At 41.4% G+C, this 17830-nt stretch overlaps 1 protein-coding gene across 15 annotated transcripts in view; it reads right to left on the minus strand.

The window, feature by feature from the left end:
* syne1b (spectrin repeat containing, nuclear envelope 1b) overlaps nucleotides 1-17830 on the minus strand; it is a 665691-nt gene that overhangs the window by 522390 nt on the left and 125471 nt on the right. For all 15 annotated transcript variants that reach the window (XM_069932310.1, XM_069932313.1, XM_069932309.1 and 12 more), the window contains 3 exons: nucleotides 15126-15322; nucleotides 8081-8190; nucleotides 5560-5667 (listed from right to left, as the gene is read on the minus strand). In XM_069932310.1, the coding sequence (XP_069788411.1) occupies nucleotides 5560-5667; nucleotides 8081-8190; nucleotides 15126-15322 (415 nt within the window). The remainder of the gene's footprint in view (nucleotides 1-5559; nucleotides 5668-8080; nucleotides 8191-15125; nucleotides 15323-17830) is intronic.

Genomic DNA, 17830 nt, shown 5'->3' on the forward strand with positions numbered 1-17830 from the left:
TTATTTTTTCTCTTCTTATCAGTTCTACCAAGGGTTCTATAGCTAACGCGAACAGTGAGGGAGATAGTGGATATCCCTGCCTAGTCGACCTGCTTAATTTAAATTGATTCGCTATATATCCATTTACTGCTACCTTTGCCAATGGTCCCTTATATAATGCTTTAATCCAATTAATATATTTCTCTGGTAGGTTGAACCTCTGCAGTACTTTGAATAAATAATTCCATTCTACCCTTTCAAAGGCTTTCTCTGCATCTAAAGCAACCGCCATTCTTGGCATCTTATTTCCTTGTACTGCATGGATTAAGTTAATGAACTTACAGATATTGTCCGTTGTTCGTCTTTTCTTAATAAATCCAGTTTGATCTAGTTTTACCATTTTTGGTACACAGTCGGCCAATCTGTTTGCTAATAGTTTTGCTATTATCTTATATGAGTTATACGATTGGTCGATACGATGCTGGTGTTAGTGGATCTTTCCCCATCTTTGGTATTACTGTAATTATTGCTGTTTTACATGATTCTGGCAAGTTTTGTGTTTCTTCAATCTGGTTCATTACTTCCAGGAGGGGAGGAATTAGTAACTCTTTAAATGTTTTATAGAATTCTATTGGGAGTCCGTCCTCTCCCGGTGTTTTATTGTTCGGTAGCTTTATTAATATATCCTGTATTTCCTCTATTTCAAATGTTTTTATCAGTTTGTTTTGTTCCCCTTCTTGCAATTTCGGTAGTTCAATTTTAGCTAGAAACTCATCTATTTTGTCTTCTTTCCCTTCGTTCTCAGTTCGATATAATTGCTCATAGAATTCCTTAAAGTTTTCATTGATCTCTGTTGGGTTATATGTAATTTGTTTGTCCTTTTTCCTTGATGCCAATACCATTCTTTTAGTTTGTTCTGTTTTAAGCTGCCAAGCTAGTATTTTGTGCATTTTTTTCTCCTAGCTGATAATACTTCTGCTTTGTTTTCATTATGTTCTTCTCCACCTTGTACATTTGTAGTGTTTCGTATTTTATCTTTTTGTCCGCCAATTCTCTTCTTTTTGTTGTATCTTCCCTTGTTGCTAGTTCTTTTTCTGTACTTACTATTTCCCTTTCCAGCTGTTCTATTTTCCAATTGTAGTCCTTCTTCATCTTAGTTACATAACTTATTATCTGCCCTCTGATGAAAGCTTTCATTGCATGCCATAATATAAATTTATCTTTCGCTGATTCCATATTTATTTCAAAGTACATTTTAATTTGGTGCTCAAAGAATTCTCTAAAATCCTGTCTTTTAAGTAGCATGGAGTTTAATCTACATCTATGCGTTCTTGGTGGGATGTCCTCCAGCTCTATTGCTAATAACAGGGGTGAGTGATCTGATAACAATCTAGCTTTTTATTCTGTTTTCCTAACTCTCCCTTGGATATGGGCTGACAACAGGAACAGGTCAATCCTTGAGTATGTTTTATGCCTACTCGAATAATGAGCATTCCTTCTCCTTTGGGTGTTGTCTCCTCCATATATCCATAAGATGCATTTCCTGCATTGATTTAACCATAAATTTGGCTACTTTGTTCGTTCTGCTAGTCTTTTATCCAGTTTTATCCATCTGAGTCCAAATCGAGGCCCCTCCTATCAGTATATTCCCCTGTGTATCTACAATCTTCAAAAAGATATCTTGCATAAACTTTTGATCCTCTTCATTAGGTGGATACACATTGAGCAAATTCCAAAATTCTGAAGAAGTCTGACACTTTATCATTACATACCTCCCTGCTGGATCTATTATTTCCTCCTCTATTTTGATTGGTACATTTTTATTGATTAATATAGCTACTCCTCTGGCTTTTGAGTTATATGATGCTGCTGTTACGTGCCCTACCCAGTCTCTCCTTAATTTCTTGTGTTCCAGTTCAGTTTGATGTGTTTCCTGCATGAATACTATATCAATTTTTTTTCTTTTTTCAGTAAATTTAATAGCCTCTTCCTTTTGATTTGGTTATGTATTACATTAATATTTATAATCATGTAGTTCAACATGGCCATCTCATATCCTGTTTACACCTCATTTCCGCTTCCTCACCACCACCTTTCCCCTTTTCCCCATTTCCATTTTTCAGTTTTCTTTTTTTGAATGCACTGTATGACAACACTTCTAAAACATAAAATATTTCCACCATTCCCACATCTATAATTTCTTGAACCTCAAATGTCCCCCACCCCCCCCCCACCCGAGTCACCCCTTACCGGGCAACCACATCTCCCCTCTTCCCCTCTCCATTTGGATTGCGAACCCGCTCGTAAGCGTCAACTGATTTTGCAGTGACTGTTATTCTCTCCCATCCAACCGCCTCCAGAAAAAACTTTTATCTTTACATATAACAAAGCTCACCCACTTTTTTCCCCCCATTACTTCCTTTCTTCCCTTTTTCTTTCCCTCCTTTAGTTCTTACTTATACATTATTTTTACTTCTTTATATGTCGTTTGTAGTCATTCTTTGTTCTTGTTACATCTCTTCATCTCTCTTTCTGTCCTGCAGGTGTTCTACAAATTCTCGTGCTTTCTCCGGATCCGAGAACAGTCTGTTTTGCTGCCCCGGAATAACTATTTTAAGCACCGCTGGATATCTTAACATAAATTTATAGCCTTTCTTCCATAGGATCGATTTTGCTGCGTTAAACTCCTTCCTCTTCTTCAGGAGCTTAAAACTTATATCTGGGTAGAAAAAAATTTTTTGACCTTTGTATTCCAATGGTTTTTTTTGTCTTCTCTAATTTTATTCATTGCCTTCTCCAATATATTTTCTCTTATCGTGTATCTCAGAAATTTTACTAAAACGGATCTTGGTTTTTGTTGTGACTGTGGTTTCGGGGCTAATGTTCTGTGTGCCCTTTCTATTTCTATTCCTTCCTGCATTTCTGGCATTCCCAGGACTTTTGGGATCCATTCTTTTATAAATTCTTTCATATCTTTGCTTTCTTCATCTTCCTTAAGGCCCACTATATAGTTTCGCCTACTATAGTTTTCCATTATATCCATCTTCTGAGCTAACAACTCCTGTGTTTCTTTAACTTTTTTATCACTTTCTTCCAATTTTCTTTTTAAGTCGTTCACTTCCATTTCTACCATCATTACACGTTCTTCCACATTTTCTAATCTTTTCCCTACATCTGTTATGACCAGCTCTATTCTACTCACTTTTTCTTCTGTACTTTTCATTTTTCTTTTTATGTCACTAAACTCTAGTGTCAGCCATTCTCGTAATACTTTCATATGTTCTTGAAAATTTTTTTTATCTATGTACTGTCCATTCATTTTACCTCCTATTCCTCTGTGCAGAGCTTGGTGTTCTCCTTCTTCTTCTTCTGTCTCTGCTCTTGGGTTTGTGTCTTCTATTTCTCTTCCTTGTATCTGTGTCTCTTCTGACTTTCTTGTTGAGCTGCTTGTCTCAGTTTATTGGGTATTTTTTTTTTCCATGGTGTCTTGATGTTGGTCCTCTTCTTCTGGGTTGGTTATCTGTTATCTCTCTAGTTTACTTTTTTCATTCTCACCCCTCCCATTCCCGTTGTTTTCTTTATCTTCCAGCTGGGAGCCCTGCTGTCGGGTCTCTCTCAGCTGTTTGTGCTGTGGAGTTTCATTCCACAGCTGGTCACCCCTCCTGTTGGTGTTGTCTTTGTCATGCGCGATTGCGCACCACTGTTTGGCTCCATGAGCCATCTTTGCAGTCCTGCGTTCGATGTGTCGCGACCCTGCAGGGTCTCCACTAACCTCGGGGAGCGGGCTTCTCTTTCCATGGCGGGTCCCTGCTTTTTTGTACAGGTAAGGCCTTCACCTTTCTCTTCTGGCGTTTTTCTTTCTTCTTTTCTTCCCGTTGTTTTTGGCTTTTCTTTCTTAGGTGCCATTTTTCTCCACACCTTTATTTTTTTATTTGTTTTGAATTGTGTGACTGGGGCTTTGTTTTTTCTTCATTTTTTTCCTTCTTTTCTGGAGAGGGCTGGTACTCTACCGGCAACTACTCCATCACATGACTCCTCCTCTCTCTGACAATCTTAAACTCTGCATTTACCCCATCAAGCACTGTAATAATTTTCTATATTGTGTATTATCAGTTAAGATCTTTTGTAAAACAGGTATGCGGTCGTCAAATGAATTTACTGTCTGAAACTGATTTTGAGAAATATGTGCTCTCATTTCCAAAAAAGGGTTATATATCAGGTTTGTATCGTATTTTGTTGGAAAGTGAAAGTAAAATAGATTGGGATAAAGATAAAATGAAATGGGAAAAAGATTAAAGTTTAACAATAACTGAAGAAGATTGGTCTGAAATCTGCTGTAATAGTGTTCAAAAATTGATTAATGCTAGATTGGCGATGATTAATTATAGTTTTATACATCAATTATATTTAACACCCGAAAAATTAAAAAAATTTGGTTTTAGTAAGTCAGATCTTTATTTTCGTTGTGATCAGGTTTCTGGTACTTTTTTACATGCTGTTTGGTTGTGTGATCGGTTACAACAATTTTGGAAAGGTATTCAATCTGTATTTAATAATCTATATAATCTTCATATTGTATTAGACCCTGATATATTTTTATTAGGGAATATGCAACCGTTGATTGATTTAGAATTAGATAATTACCAGATCTCTTTTATTTACTTAGCGCTGGCAGTGGCCAAGAAATGTATAGCGATTACTTGGAAGAATAGAAGTGTATTGTCTTTAGATAGGTGGTATTCAGAGATGAAGTTTTGTTTGGTTATGGAAAGAATATCTTTTTCTATTCAAGATAAGATGTCTTTTTATGAATTAAAGTCGACCCCATTTATTGATTAGATACAATTTAAATAAGTTTGAATTAATCATTTATTTCTTTAAAAAAACTTTTTTATTATATATTTTTTCTATATATGTTTTCTTTTTTTCTTTCTTTTTTTTCTTTCTTTTCCTTTTTTTTAGTTTTTTTTATTATTAGTTGGTTTTGTTTTCGTTTAAGTTCTTTTTGTTTTTGTTTTTTCATATATATTCTTATATAATAAAATTTTTTTGTATTAATAATTAATACTTAATTTTTTTTATATATATCGATCTTTTTTTAGGATATATATTTTTTATTTTTTTTATTATACTAATAGTATTAATTCTTCACTTTTTATCATGGGGGTGGGGAGGGGGGGTTTAGGGGTTAAAAATAGTTTTTTTTTAGTCTTAGTTTTTAGTTGTTAGGGGGAGATGCCGAGATTGGTATTGTATTAACTATGTTACTTTGTACTTGTATTACTTTATTTTGTATTTTTTCTGTACGTGAATTACTTACTTTCTTCATATGTTAAAATTAATAAATAAAGTTTTGAATGAAAAAAAAAATTTCTACATTTCAATGAGATTGCCTTCTGTTCTTTAAATATGGAGAGCAAAATGCCTTTTGGGGCTTGTCTTCTAAATTTCCTGTACCCTGACGTGTTCAAAGGCCAGTGATTTCATGACGGGTCTGCTCTGACCTTCCCAACAGAGAAAGTACTTTTACCTTCTGCACCCTTCAAAAAGGACAGTAGAGGGGGAATCAAGTCAACCCACCTGATATCGCTCCTGGAACCCTCCTTCCGCCACTTGAGCTCTTGTGAGTTCCCTTTCAAACTGCTCCAACCACGTTTTTGCATCTCTCAGCATCGGTTTACCCTCTCGCTGATGGTGCATGGAACAAAAAACAGTGGCACAGTGAACGAGTGGAAACAAGAGGGTGCTGAATTTGAGCCTGATCAACAATGGAAGGCCGCATCCATGGTTACAGGAACACTGACTGAAATTTGCAATGTTACATAACCTTTCTGTTTAGCCACTAGAAATTTCACAGCACGACGTGAATGGCAAGAGATGCAACTCCAGGGGGACTGGTTGGGGGGGGGGGGGTCATAGTTTGAGAAACATTTTACACTCAGAATTATCATGGAGATCAACCCACAAGCGGAGAGATAAAACAGTTTGTTTCACTCATTTGAGAAGTTACAATTAGTGCTTTCAAACTGTCAAACTTTTTAACAACAATACTTCTTGACAAAGTTATAAAAAGGATCAATTTGTAGTTTAAAGGTGACTGAAAATAGAGGAACTCACATAAACTGAAGAACGTCAAGTGCAGGTTGGCCCTGTTTTGCCGTAAGGTGTCTGCTGCCAAAAATGTTATTTCTATACGCCAATTAACATATTAAAGCATCACAACACCAACATTTGGAACTGAACAAAAAAAGTGGCCCAAAGCTTGATGCATTTGAGAAAGTGTCTCAACAGGGAGAGAGAGAAAGAGAAAGAGAAAGGTTTTGGGAAAGACTTTCAGAATGTGGAGACTGGGATGGGAAGAGAATCAGATTTAACATTTCAGTTGGAGACACTTCATCAGATCTAGAATGAGATGAAATGAGTTTATTGTCTTATTCATCAGTACAATGTACCGATGCACCAAAATTCTTACCTGCTGCAGCCGAGTGGGGTCTGCAACTGCGATGGTGGTGCCTATGATCAGCAGCAGGCCACAAGGGGTTGCAAACTCCAGGGAAGCAGAGGACTGGCACAGGGCACTAGAAAACAGGGAGACCATCCCCACTTCTCGGTCTGAGAAAGAGAAGCAGAGGAGACAACCCATGGCACGGCAACCATGGCAGTGGACCTGTGAGGGGTTCTGCGGTTGGAGGACACCCCACACAGGGGGCAGGCTGCTGGTGACTCAAGGCAAGGAACCGACGGAGGCTGTGGGTCACTGGAGACTGCGGTCAAGGGACTTACACCAGGCTGCGAACTGCTGAAGATTGACTCGAAGCTGGCTGAAAGGGTTCCATGTATCAGAACCCGGATGCGAGTGGGTACTGAGGGGTTCCTAATTATAATGGAGGTTCTAATGTGGAGCTTGGGTTACCAATAGTTTGGACTGGATTGGACTGTGTGTAGCTGTGGGGGCAGCACCTCCCATAGATGTCGGCAATGGATCGGAGGTCAGTGCCCGTGATGGACTTGACTAAGTTTACCAGTTTCTGTAGCCTCCTGTATTCTGGGCACTCGAGTTTCTAAACTCAACGACAACTAGGAGGACGAACTCTTCTGATAGAATGTGAAAGGACATGAGATCTTGAGTGATGTGGTGCAAGTCATCAAACTCATTATCACAATAAGGAAAGAGAAAATGCTCGCTTATGCAGTAATAAGAAACAAGAATGCAAGTCAAATGTATCTGTGGAAACTGAGATAAAGTTAACACCAAGTTGCTGACCTTTTGCAGGAACTGGGAACATTTAGAAAAGAAAAACTTTTTGGGAAGGAGGAAGGATGGGGTTTCCCTTCTCTCAATATTTACACCTTCTCCAGACAAATTAACTGCTGTTAAGAAGCCTTCCCACCCTCTCAGGCAACCCAATCCATCTTCCCAAATTTTAGTTTGGTCCACATCCAGTCACATGTTCTCACTTCCCTTGCCCACTCTGCAACTTAAAAACAGGCTTGTTATCTCAGTTCCGACGAAAGGTCAGTGTTTCTGTGTCCGTTTTCCGGTGTTAGCAGTTACTTGCTCACTCGACGCGAAGTAAATCAGCATGCATCTTTGGCTGCCTGTTAGCTCAAAGTTGAACCAATGGCAATGCTTCAGTTTCAAATTGACAAATAACAAGGACAGGCCATCTCAGGGTCAAGGGGAAGAGAAAGGGAGTGGGATTTGGCTGGTGCAGGCAAAACAGGGCACGTCTTCGCTCGACACTGCCTGGTCCAGAATCTCCAGGTCAAAGTACAGTTGTTTTTCCAAAAGCTATCAGGCTCTTAAACCTTCTGTTCTGACCCTAACCATAAACTAATCCAGGATTTCCAAAAGAACTGTCTGCATTTTGCTTTTCATGTAACTGCAATTGGAAATATTTATCTATCCTCTTATATTTATTACCTTTTTTCAGCGAAGGTCGTTTAATGGGTCCTTGTTTGTTCATGTTTGCAGCAGCATTTCAGTGTAAATCTACATTGTACTTTGTATATGATAATAAATTATCATTCATTACCACTAACATTATTTGAAGATTCTACAGAAATAGGAAGAATGGTGGAAATAGGAAGCAGGACTCACTTCTTCCTCTGGCGGTTCATTCTCAGTCTCCCGAGGATCTGGATGGTGCTTCAGAAACTGGGCCACATAGGTCATGATGGATTTTTCATCTGGTTTGTCAACATCAACATCTGTAAAGCATCATTCTGTTAGAAGCCATGCTTCTACTCCTTTTTTTGTTGTAATTCTTTATTTATCGCACTATAAACCATATCGACCAATATATTTACAGATGCATCTCTTTAAATATTCACAGTGACATTTTCTCTTTTTTCCCACTTCCCACCCCCCTCCAAAAACAGTAAATATTGAACATATAAAATACAATTAAACAATATCTTTAAACAAAAGGAATACAAACAAAAAAGACGTATCATCTACTTATACTCATTAAATCTGATCGTGTTTATCTTCTTATCATTTTGGGTGGTGGTGCTCCAAGGCCTGCTCTTTCTGTTCCATATATGGTTCCCAGGTTTTTTCAAACATTGTAACTTTGTCTTTTAAATTATATGTGATTTTTTTTTTCAATGGGATACACTTAAACTTGGTTATATATTCCGTCAATGTTTATAGTCATATAGTCCAACATGACCATCTTATATCTTTATTTTCACTTCTTTTCTGCCTCTTCACCACCTCCATCCCTTTTTTCCATTACTGTTTTTTAAGTTTTCCTTTTTAATCTCAATATGTTCAATGCACTTGACATGAAATACCCCAACAATCCCCACAAGCAATAACCCTTTAACTCCAAATGAACCTCCCTTCCTTGGATTTCCCCTTGTCCCTTGACGGCAAACACAACTCCCCTTTCCATTCGGTTTGCAAACTTACTCGCAAGCGTCAACTGATTTCGCAGTGACCATTATTGTCCCACCCCCAGTCCCCCCCAGAGAACACTATTTTCCTATACATAAAACAAAGCTCTTTTTTACCCCCTTCTTCCCCTTCTCTTATCCATCTTTAAATGTTTATATATACATTATCTTTACTTTATATTTTTACATATTTTTGTATATTTTCTTGCCGGTCATCCTTCTTGTCACTCCTCCTCCTCTCTTCTCCTGTCCTGCACATGTTCAGCAAATTCTTGGGCTTTCTTTGGGTCCGAGAACAGTCTATACTGTTCCCTAGGAATAAATACTTTGAGTACTGCTGGATGTCTTAATATAAAGTTATACCCTTTCTTCCATAAGATTGTTTTCGCCACGTTGAATTCTTTCCTCTTCTTTAAAAGTTTGAAGCTTATGTCCGGGTAAAAAAATATTTTTTGTCCCTTATTGTCTTATTGTTTTCTCTAACCTTCTTTCTTGCCTGCTCCAGTATGCTTTCTCTTGTCATATGTCTTAGAAATTCTACCAATATGGATCTCGGCTTTTGATGTGGTGGCGGTTTAGGTACTAGCGCACTATGCGCCCTTTTGATTTCTATTTCTTCATGTGAACCTGTCATTCCCAGCACCTTCGGGATCCATCTGTTTATAAATTCCTTAATATTTGACCCTTCTTTGCCTTCTTTCAGGCCCACTATTTTTATGTTGTTTCGCCTACTGTAGTTTTCCAATACATCAATTTTTTGTGACAATAAATCTTGTGTCTCTTTAATGTTTTTTTTGCTCTCTTCCAACTTCCATCTTAAATCATTTATCTTCATTTCTACAGCAGCTTCTCGTTCCTCCACATTTTCTACTCTATTCCCTATTTCAGTCATGACCAACTCTCAGCTTTGCATTCTGTCTTCAGCTCTTTTCATTTTTCTTTTGATTGAACTAAATTCTAATGATAGCCATTCTTTTAATGACCTCATTTGTTCTTCGAAAAAGGCTTTATCTAAACGTTGTCCTTCTATTTTACCTTCTTCTTTCCTTTGAAATTTTTGGGCCTCCCGCTGCAGGTCGTCCCATTGTTGGGCCTCCCGCTGCAGGTCGACCCATTGTTGGGCCTCCCGCTGCAGGTCGACCCATTGTTGGCCCTCCCGCTGCAGGTCGACCCATTGTTGGGCCTCCCGCTGCAGGTCGACCCATTGTTGGGCCTCCCGCTGCAGGTCGACCCATTGTTGGGCCTCCCGCTGCAGGTCGACCCATTGTTGGGCCTCCCGCTGCAGGTCGACCCATTGTTGGGCCTCCCGCTGCAGGTCGACCCATTGTTGGGCCTCCCGCTGCAGGTCGACCCATTGTGGGGCCTCCCGCTGCAGGTCGACCCATTGTGGGGCCTCCCGCTGCAGGTCGACCCATTGTGGGGCCTCCCGCTGCAGGTCGACCCATTGTGGGGCCTCCCGCTGCAGGTCGACCCATTGTGGGGCCTCCCGCTGCAGGTCGACCCATTGTTGGGCCTCCCGCTGCAGGTCGACCCATTGTTGGGCCTCCCGCTGCAGGTCGACCCATTGTTGGGCCTCCCGCTGCAGGTCGACCCATTGTTGGGCCTCCCGCTGCAGGTCGACCCATTGTTGGGCCTCCCGCTGCAGGTCGACCCATTGTTGGACCTCCCGCTGCAGGTCGACCCATTGTTGGGCCTCCCGCTGCAGGTCGACCCATTGTAGGGCCTCCCGCTGCAGGTCGACCCATTGTTGGTCCTCCCGCTGCAGGTCGAAACGCTGCTGGGCCCCCTGCTGCAGGCCGACCCACTGCTGGGCCTCCTGCCGCAGTTCGTCCCCCTACCTGTCACCCTATTGCCTCTTCTAGCCCTTCATTCTCTTTCTCACCACTCTTCTTTTCTTCTTTCTTGCTTACTTCTCCCAGCCGAACGCCCCGATACTGGGCATCTCTCAGCTGGCCACTCCTCACCTGAGTCCCCTTCCCGCCAGCGTTATCCTTTTCTTTTACTTGCGACTGTGCATGCGCAACTCTTCGCACATGCACAGTTGCGCACCTCTCCTTGGCTCTGAGAGCCATTTTTGAAGTCCGCTGATTGGGAGGACACCGCTCCTCTGGGGACTCACCAACACCAGAGATCGGCCGCTCCTCTTCACGGTGGCTCTCTGCTTCGATGTGCAGTTAAGGCCTTCTTTTTTCTTTTCCAGTGATTTTCCTTCTTCCCTTTTCTCTGTTATTCTTACTTTTTCTCTTTTGGGTGCTATCTTCTGTCTCTTCTCTGTAACTTTATCCTTCTCTTCCTGTATTTTATGTTTATTGAGCTCTGTTTTTTCACACTTTTTTTCCTTTCTCTGGAGAGGGCTGGTTCCACTCGACCAGCCATTACTCCATCACATGACTCCCCTTAGTTCTACTGTTCCTTGAAGATACTGAACAACATTGAGTCAGACAGTGAGGACAGGCCCTTTGGAATTCCAAACTAATGTTTTGGGCTGCTCAGGCTAATGGAGATGAGACGGCAACCTGGGCCGCCTAATCCGAGCAAAACCATTCCGGTGCTGCAGGTCCGAACTAAAAGCTGGTGCTACTCAGTCAGACAGGCAGCACTTGCACAAAGAGAAACAGAGGCAACATTTCAGATTTGAGCAGGATTTGACATACGGCAAGTTTTTAAGTTCCAGAGGTGTTGGGAAGAACGAAAGGGATCGTTGGTAACTGAGACCAGGAGAGATTGAAGGATATGACTGTTAATGGTGCTGACTTGAGAGAGGGTGGTTGTAGTGTGTCAAGAGGAAGCAAATAAAATTACTGGGTTCACTTTCATTCCCATTCAACTCCACCTGTGTCCTCACTACACCTTCTTGCGGGAACGTCTTTGCCCCAACTTCTTTGCTTTCTTTCTCTTCCTTCTCGCTTCTTCCCAAGTCCAAGCTAATTGTTCTGCTTCCCTGATAACTTTAGTACAGCCTTTACTTTCCATTGTAAACAAGAGAAAACCACAGATACTGGAAATCTTCAACGTCAGCAGTAAGTACTGCCGGCAGGCCACAGGTCAGGCATCAGCTTGTACAAAGTAAAACCTTTTCTTTCTTCACACATGCTACCTGACCTGATGAGCGTTTCCAGACTTTGCTGGATTTACTCCGTACTTGCCACATCTAGTCCCCACCACCCCTCCTCCCTCCCACCCCCGTGCTTTTGAGATTGCTGCCAGCTTTCTAACTGCTTCCAAACTGGCCTGAACCCTTCCAATAGCTGTCGCAAACCTCCCCACAAGGATGTTGGTCGTAAACCTTTTGAGATGTCCAGATCCCAGCTCCCCCTAGAATCACTGATGGATCGCCCTAGCAATCCAAATGATGCTTACACAGAGAGTTGTATGCCAGCCCAATAGTTGTGCCCCACTGGTATATCTTCTCACAGAGAAGGAAGCCATTCCATCAATTACGGCAATCCCTCCTCCAACAGGAGCAATTCCGCAAATGCCCATCCCTCCCTCCTTTAACTGTGCCCTGCAACATATTATCTCTTACACGTGTCCATAGAATGCAGAACATTATGGCACAGTTCAGGCCTTCTGCTCACAATGTTGTGCCAACCTATCAAAATCTTCTCAACAGTCTAAACCTTCTCTACCTCATTCCTATAAACCCTCTATTTTTCTTGCATCTATGTGCCTGCCTCAAAGTCTTTTTAATGTACCAACCTCCCCCGACCCCCCGGCAATACATGGGAGGTGCCTACAACCCTCTGCAAAAAAAAAAACAAATTCACCTGATGTCTCCTTTAAACTTCCTCCCCTAATCTTGTACAGATGTCCTCTAATGTTTGCTCTTGTCGCCCTGGGAAAGAGATGCCGCTGTCCATCCTGTCTTACAGATCTTGATTAAGTCACCTATCATCCTTCTTCACTCCAAGGAGAAAAACCCTAGCTTCCCCATCAACTCCAGTTTGCTTCCTTTTGCCATTCATCTTCACCAAGGGGTAACTAATCATCCTACCATCTTTACTATAGCTATCTTATCCAGCCGCATAACAGATGCATCTCAAACCAGAGGGCAGAGATTGAGGTCATGGGGATCTGAGGAAATGGCCAGAGGGCATTTACAAAGTATCACAACAAACACCTGAATTGCCAAGAAACTAAAACACTGGAGAAACTTAGCAGGTCACACAGCATCCACAGAAAGTAAAAAAAAAAATTCCAGTTGTCATTTGATTGCCATGGCATGGACAGGCACAGACCACGTACTGGTAAATGGGATTAGTATTCATAGATACTTGATGGATCTGCTTGCTCTTGGTAGGCGACAGGGTCTGTTTCTATCTGAGAGAGAAGTCCTTCTCGCCATCTTAACCATGCTATCTCCATGCTCTTTGAGTATCTGCAGGTGTCAGCCATTTACTTTCAGTTGCTGTGCTGAAGAGGCCATTGGACTACTATCAAGGCCCAGTGTTGTGGCTCCTGCTGCCTTTCCTCACCCACAGAGGGTAACTGGGGCATTAAGACCAGTCAGCGTCTTGCCTTCTGGTTGACTCCTGGTTTGCAAATGCACCACTTCACAATTCGCTCACCTTTGGTTTCAAAGGAGGATCATAAATGTTGAAAAGTGTGTGATTTAAAAGTGGGGAGGTTTTGATCCAACACTACAAGGTGCTGGATGAGGCAATACCAGGGGCAGGCAGTGTGTGGACATTTTGTCCAAGGAATGATAAATTTACATTGGAAGTGGTGCAGAAAAGGTTCATGGAATTTATTCCCAAGGTGAAGATGTTGATGTATGAAGGATGGGCCTTTACTCAATGGAGTTCAGAAAATGAGAGGTGGTCTTATTGAAATATTAGAGGAATTCTGAAGGGAATTGTAGGATAGCAGTTGGAAGGCTATTTCCCCCAGATGGGTATTTAGAATCACGGGGCATACTTTCAGAATAAGGAGTCACCATTTTGGTTTTTCTGCGAGGGAGTTATGAATCTTTGCAAATCTCTCCCCACCAGGGAGCTGTGGAGGAGTAGTCACTGGACATACTCGAGTCAGAGATTGACAGATGTTCTGACAATTAGTGTAGCATTAGTGCAATGCCATTACAGTGCCAGTTCAAATCCAACACTGTCTGCAAGGAGTTTGCACATTCTTCTCGTGTCTGCACGTTTTCCTCGGGTGTTCCCGTTTCCTCCCACTCTTCAGAGTGTATGAGGTTTTAGGTTAATTGGGTGTAATTGGGCGGCATGGGCTCGTGGACCAGATGTGCATGTTATAGTGCTGTAAGTCTATTTTAAACACGAGGGAGTCAAGGAATATGTGGAGATAGTGGTACAGTGGCGTTGAGATCAAGGTTAAATAATTCCTGAACGTTTTGAATGGTAGAGTAATCTCAGGGGCTCACAGAGCAGATTCAATGGGCTGAATGGATTGCTTCTGTTCCTTGATCTTGTGGCTGGCTTATTCCTGTTTCTTATGAATTTATTGCTCACCTCCTTCAAAACCATTGAGCTCCTCCAATTCAGGTTTCATTCACGCCCAATTTCCGTCAGTCCACCACTGGACGCAATGCTCAGTGTTACCTGACAGCCCCTCCCCAAATCTCATTGATCCTTCACCATTCTACATCATCCTTAAAGCTTCTTTGACCACGTTTCAGGTTGCCTGCCCTGATAATGTCACCATCTTCCCTGAAGCACTCTTGTGAAAAGCCTTGGGAGTTGGAAATATATAATAGAAGTGTCTTTATCCATGTCTCTCATGATTTGATAAGCAAGTGACCTTTTAGAAGTTTATAAAATCATGAGGGGGGATGGATCAAGTGAATTCTTACAGTCAGTTTCCCAGGGTAGGAGATTCTAGAACGAGAGCAGAAGTTTAAGGTGAGTGGGGAGAGATTTAAGAGGGACCTGAGGGGTAACTTTTTCACTCAAAGGATGGTCATCATCTGGAATGAGCTACCAGAAAAAACTGTTGACATGAGCACAATTACAACATTCAAACTACAATTGGACAGATTTAAGAACAGGGTTTAGAAGGATATGCACCACCGTCAAAGTGAAACAAGTTGACCCTCAGGCCACTCCTAAATCCTTCACCTTGAACAAAATGGAATTGACATCTTGGTCAGCAAGAACAAGGTGGGCAGAAGGGCCTGTTCTGTGCTGTATGACTCATGGAGAGTGTTTCTGGACTCCCACAATGGGAATGATCCACTGGCAAAAACCTTAAAATTTAATGAAATCTAAGCAATGGCCATTGATAGATACCTTCAGGGTCCAGGAGTCTTGGAATCCCAAGCTGTGTCTCAGCAATGGTGAAAGCACTCTCCAGGTTCTCCCTGTTTGACTGGTTTCTGACCCTCTCCAAGTCGGTCAAGTCGGGGCGGATGGCATGAATAACTGAATGAAAGGCGATGCCACTTCTCCAGCTCTGACCAAAATCCTTCACTTCAATGCCGATACGCCTACAAAAAAGAGCAGAGATGTTAAATGTGCTACAGTGAAACAGGAAGGAGGAACCCTGCAGAGATAGGGGCAATGAAGTGGGCATGGCAAGAAAGACGTGTGTTTCACCTTTCCCCAGCTAGATTATTAAATACCTGACTTTAAAAAGTATTAAAGTGGTTAAAAATAGCATTTATAGTTCTTTGAATAACAGTGATTCATCATGGCTACTAATGTGAAGAAATCTAAAACTCAACTTCAGAAGAAATTACCATATAAAAGTATAGACGATTTGAGGCCTACCTGCGCAGCTGAATCCAACACCTGGACAGCAAAGATGCATACATCAGGATGCCCTATATAGACTACAGTTTGGCATTCAACACCATCATCCCCTTAAGACTAATCAGCAAACTTCAAAACCTGGGCCTCAATAACCCATTGTGAAATTGGATATAAGATTTCCTCACCTCCAAGTCACAATCAATGAGAATTGGTAAGAATATTTCTTCCGCAATTTCCATCCGTACCAGAGCACCACAGGGCTGCATAGTTATCCGCCTGCTCTACTCACTTTACGCATATGACTGCCTGCTTCATTACAACAGCAGCACCATTTACAAATATCCTGACATACCATAGCAGTGGATTGTATCAAAAGGGTAGAAAACCACAGGGGATCAAATACTCTTGTACCTCTACTTTCTCAGGAGTTTGCGGAGGAGCTAGTGGAGTTGTTCAAGTGAACCAGTACGGACTTGAAGGGCCGACATGGCCTGTTTCCGTGCTGTAAACGGTTATATGGTTATATGGTTCAAGTATGACTTCGGCACCGATCCTGCAGTCGCAAGATGGCGCCGGCACTTAGGTGAGTTTGGCTGTAGCCGACCCCCGTGCACGTGAAGCCGTGCAAGCGGGTGGCCCAACAGACAAAGGGCTTGTGAGCCCGCGACATTGCTGGGTGGCCCGGGGACGCGCAGTGTAGCATCGGAGGAGCATCCCGGGTCCAGAACCTTTTGGAAAAAGTGTGGGCTGTGGGGGAACCCAGCACCGGCGCTCCGACAAGGCCAGGGTGCCAGCGTTGAGTGTCCAGATCCGCAGCTGCACAATCAGAGGACCTATGGTGACTGAAGGTGAAGAGGAACTTACCTTATTGGAATTTGCCCAGGAGGAGGAGCCTCTACTCCTGTACAGGAAAAGAAGAAGGTAGACCTCAAAAAGAGGCTATGGAATCTGGATTGGACTCAGTGTTCACCGTTTTGGAAGGAATTGCTTTTCAAATGGATGATGTCAAAACAAATGTCAACTCAAATAACCCAAGGATTTATGGATATGAAAATAAAAATGAATACTTTGTGTGAAGAAATGTCAACTATGAAACAAGAAATGACTGTAGTTAAGAGGGATATTAACAGATGTATAAAATCTGTTGATGTTGTACAAGATAATTTTTTTTTAATTGAAACAGCTTTTTCTGAATGTCAAAATCAAATGGAGTGCAATGAAGAAAAAATTGAAAAAGTGGAAGGTTCTTTTGTAGATTGGGGGATTCAAAGAAGGGATTTATTGAAGAAGAATGATTCTTTGGAAAATCAAAGCTGGAGAAATAATGTGAAACTAGTTGGCCTTCTGGAGGACTTTGACTTTGAAGGATCTGACGCAATAAAATTTTTTAAACATTGGATCCTAGATGTATTGGGTAAAGAGTTTTTTCCTGAAGGTTTGGAATTGGATCAGGCCCATAGAGCACTGAGGAAAAAAGCCACTTTCTGGACAAACACCAAGGGCGGTTTTGCTTCGTTGTTTGAAATATCAAGATAGAGAAATGATTTTACGAATGGCGGTACAGAAAGCGCAGCAGAGTCAATCCCCGTTGATGGTTCAAAACAATACAGTTTTTTTTAATGCTGATGTGAGTCAAGAGCTTATTAGAAGACAACGGGAATTTAATTTGGCTAAAGATGTCTTATGGCGAAAGGGCTATAAGTTTGCTTTTCGTTATCCTGCAATTTTGAAGGTTTTTTTATGGAAACTTTCAATTTCAATTTTTCGAGAATGATCACGATCCCTTGGTTTTTGCTAATTCATTGCGAAGAAATGGGCTGTCTTCACCATTCCCTCCTAAGAATGGGTTTGGAAATAATGGAAAGAAAGAAGAGCTGACATGAAGTCTTCTTGACATTGAAGATCCGGAACAATCATTGGGCTTGGAATCATTGGGTTGAATAATTTACTATATTTGATTGTTCTTAATTACATAATGAATATGTATCTGGCTGGGGGGGGGGGGGGTGGTTGACACCGAAAGTTTTGACTGTCATCTACCACTAGTGGGTTTACACATCCAGATATTTAGGGTGTTACTACCTTTAGATGGTTTTTATGTTTTTTTTGTTTGGGTTTTTTTTTTGTTTATTGAGGGGTGGGGTTTTTTTGTGTTTTTGAAGAATTATAAAGGGGAGCATTATTTTATAGAGTGTAAATATATTAGTAGTTAGTAAAAATGTCTACTTTGAATTTTGCAACTT

This window comes from Narcine bancroftii, chromosome 4 (assembly GCF_036971445.1).
Source record: "Narcine bancroftii isolate sNarBan1 chromosome 4, sNarBan1.hap1, whole genome shotgun sequence".
In the NCBI taxonomy this organism is placed as follows: Eukaryota; Metazoa; Chordata; class Chondrichthyes; order Torpediniformes; family Narcinidae; genus Narcine; species Narcine bancroftii.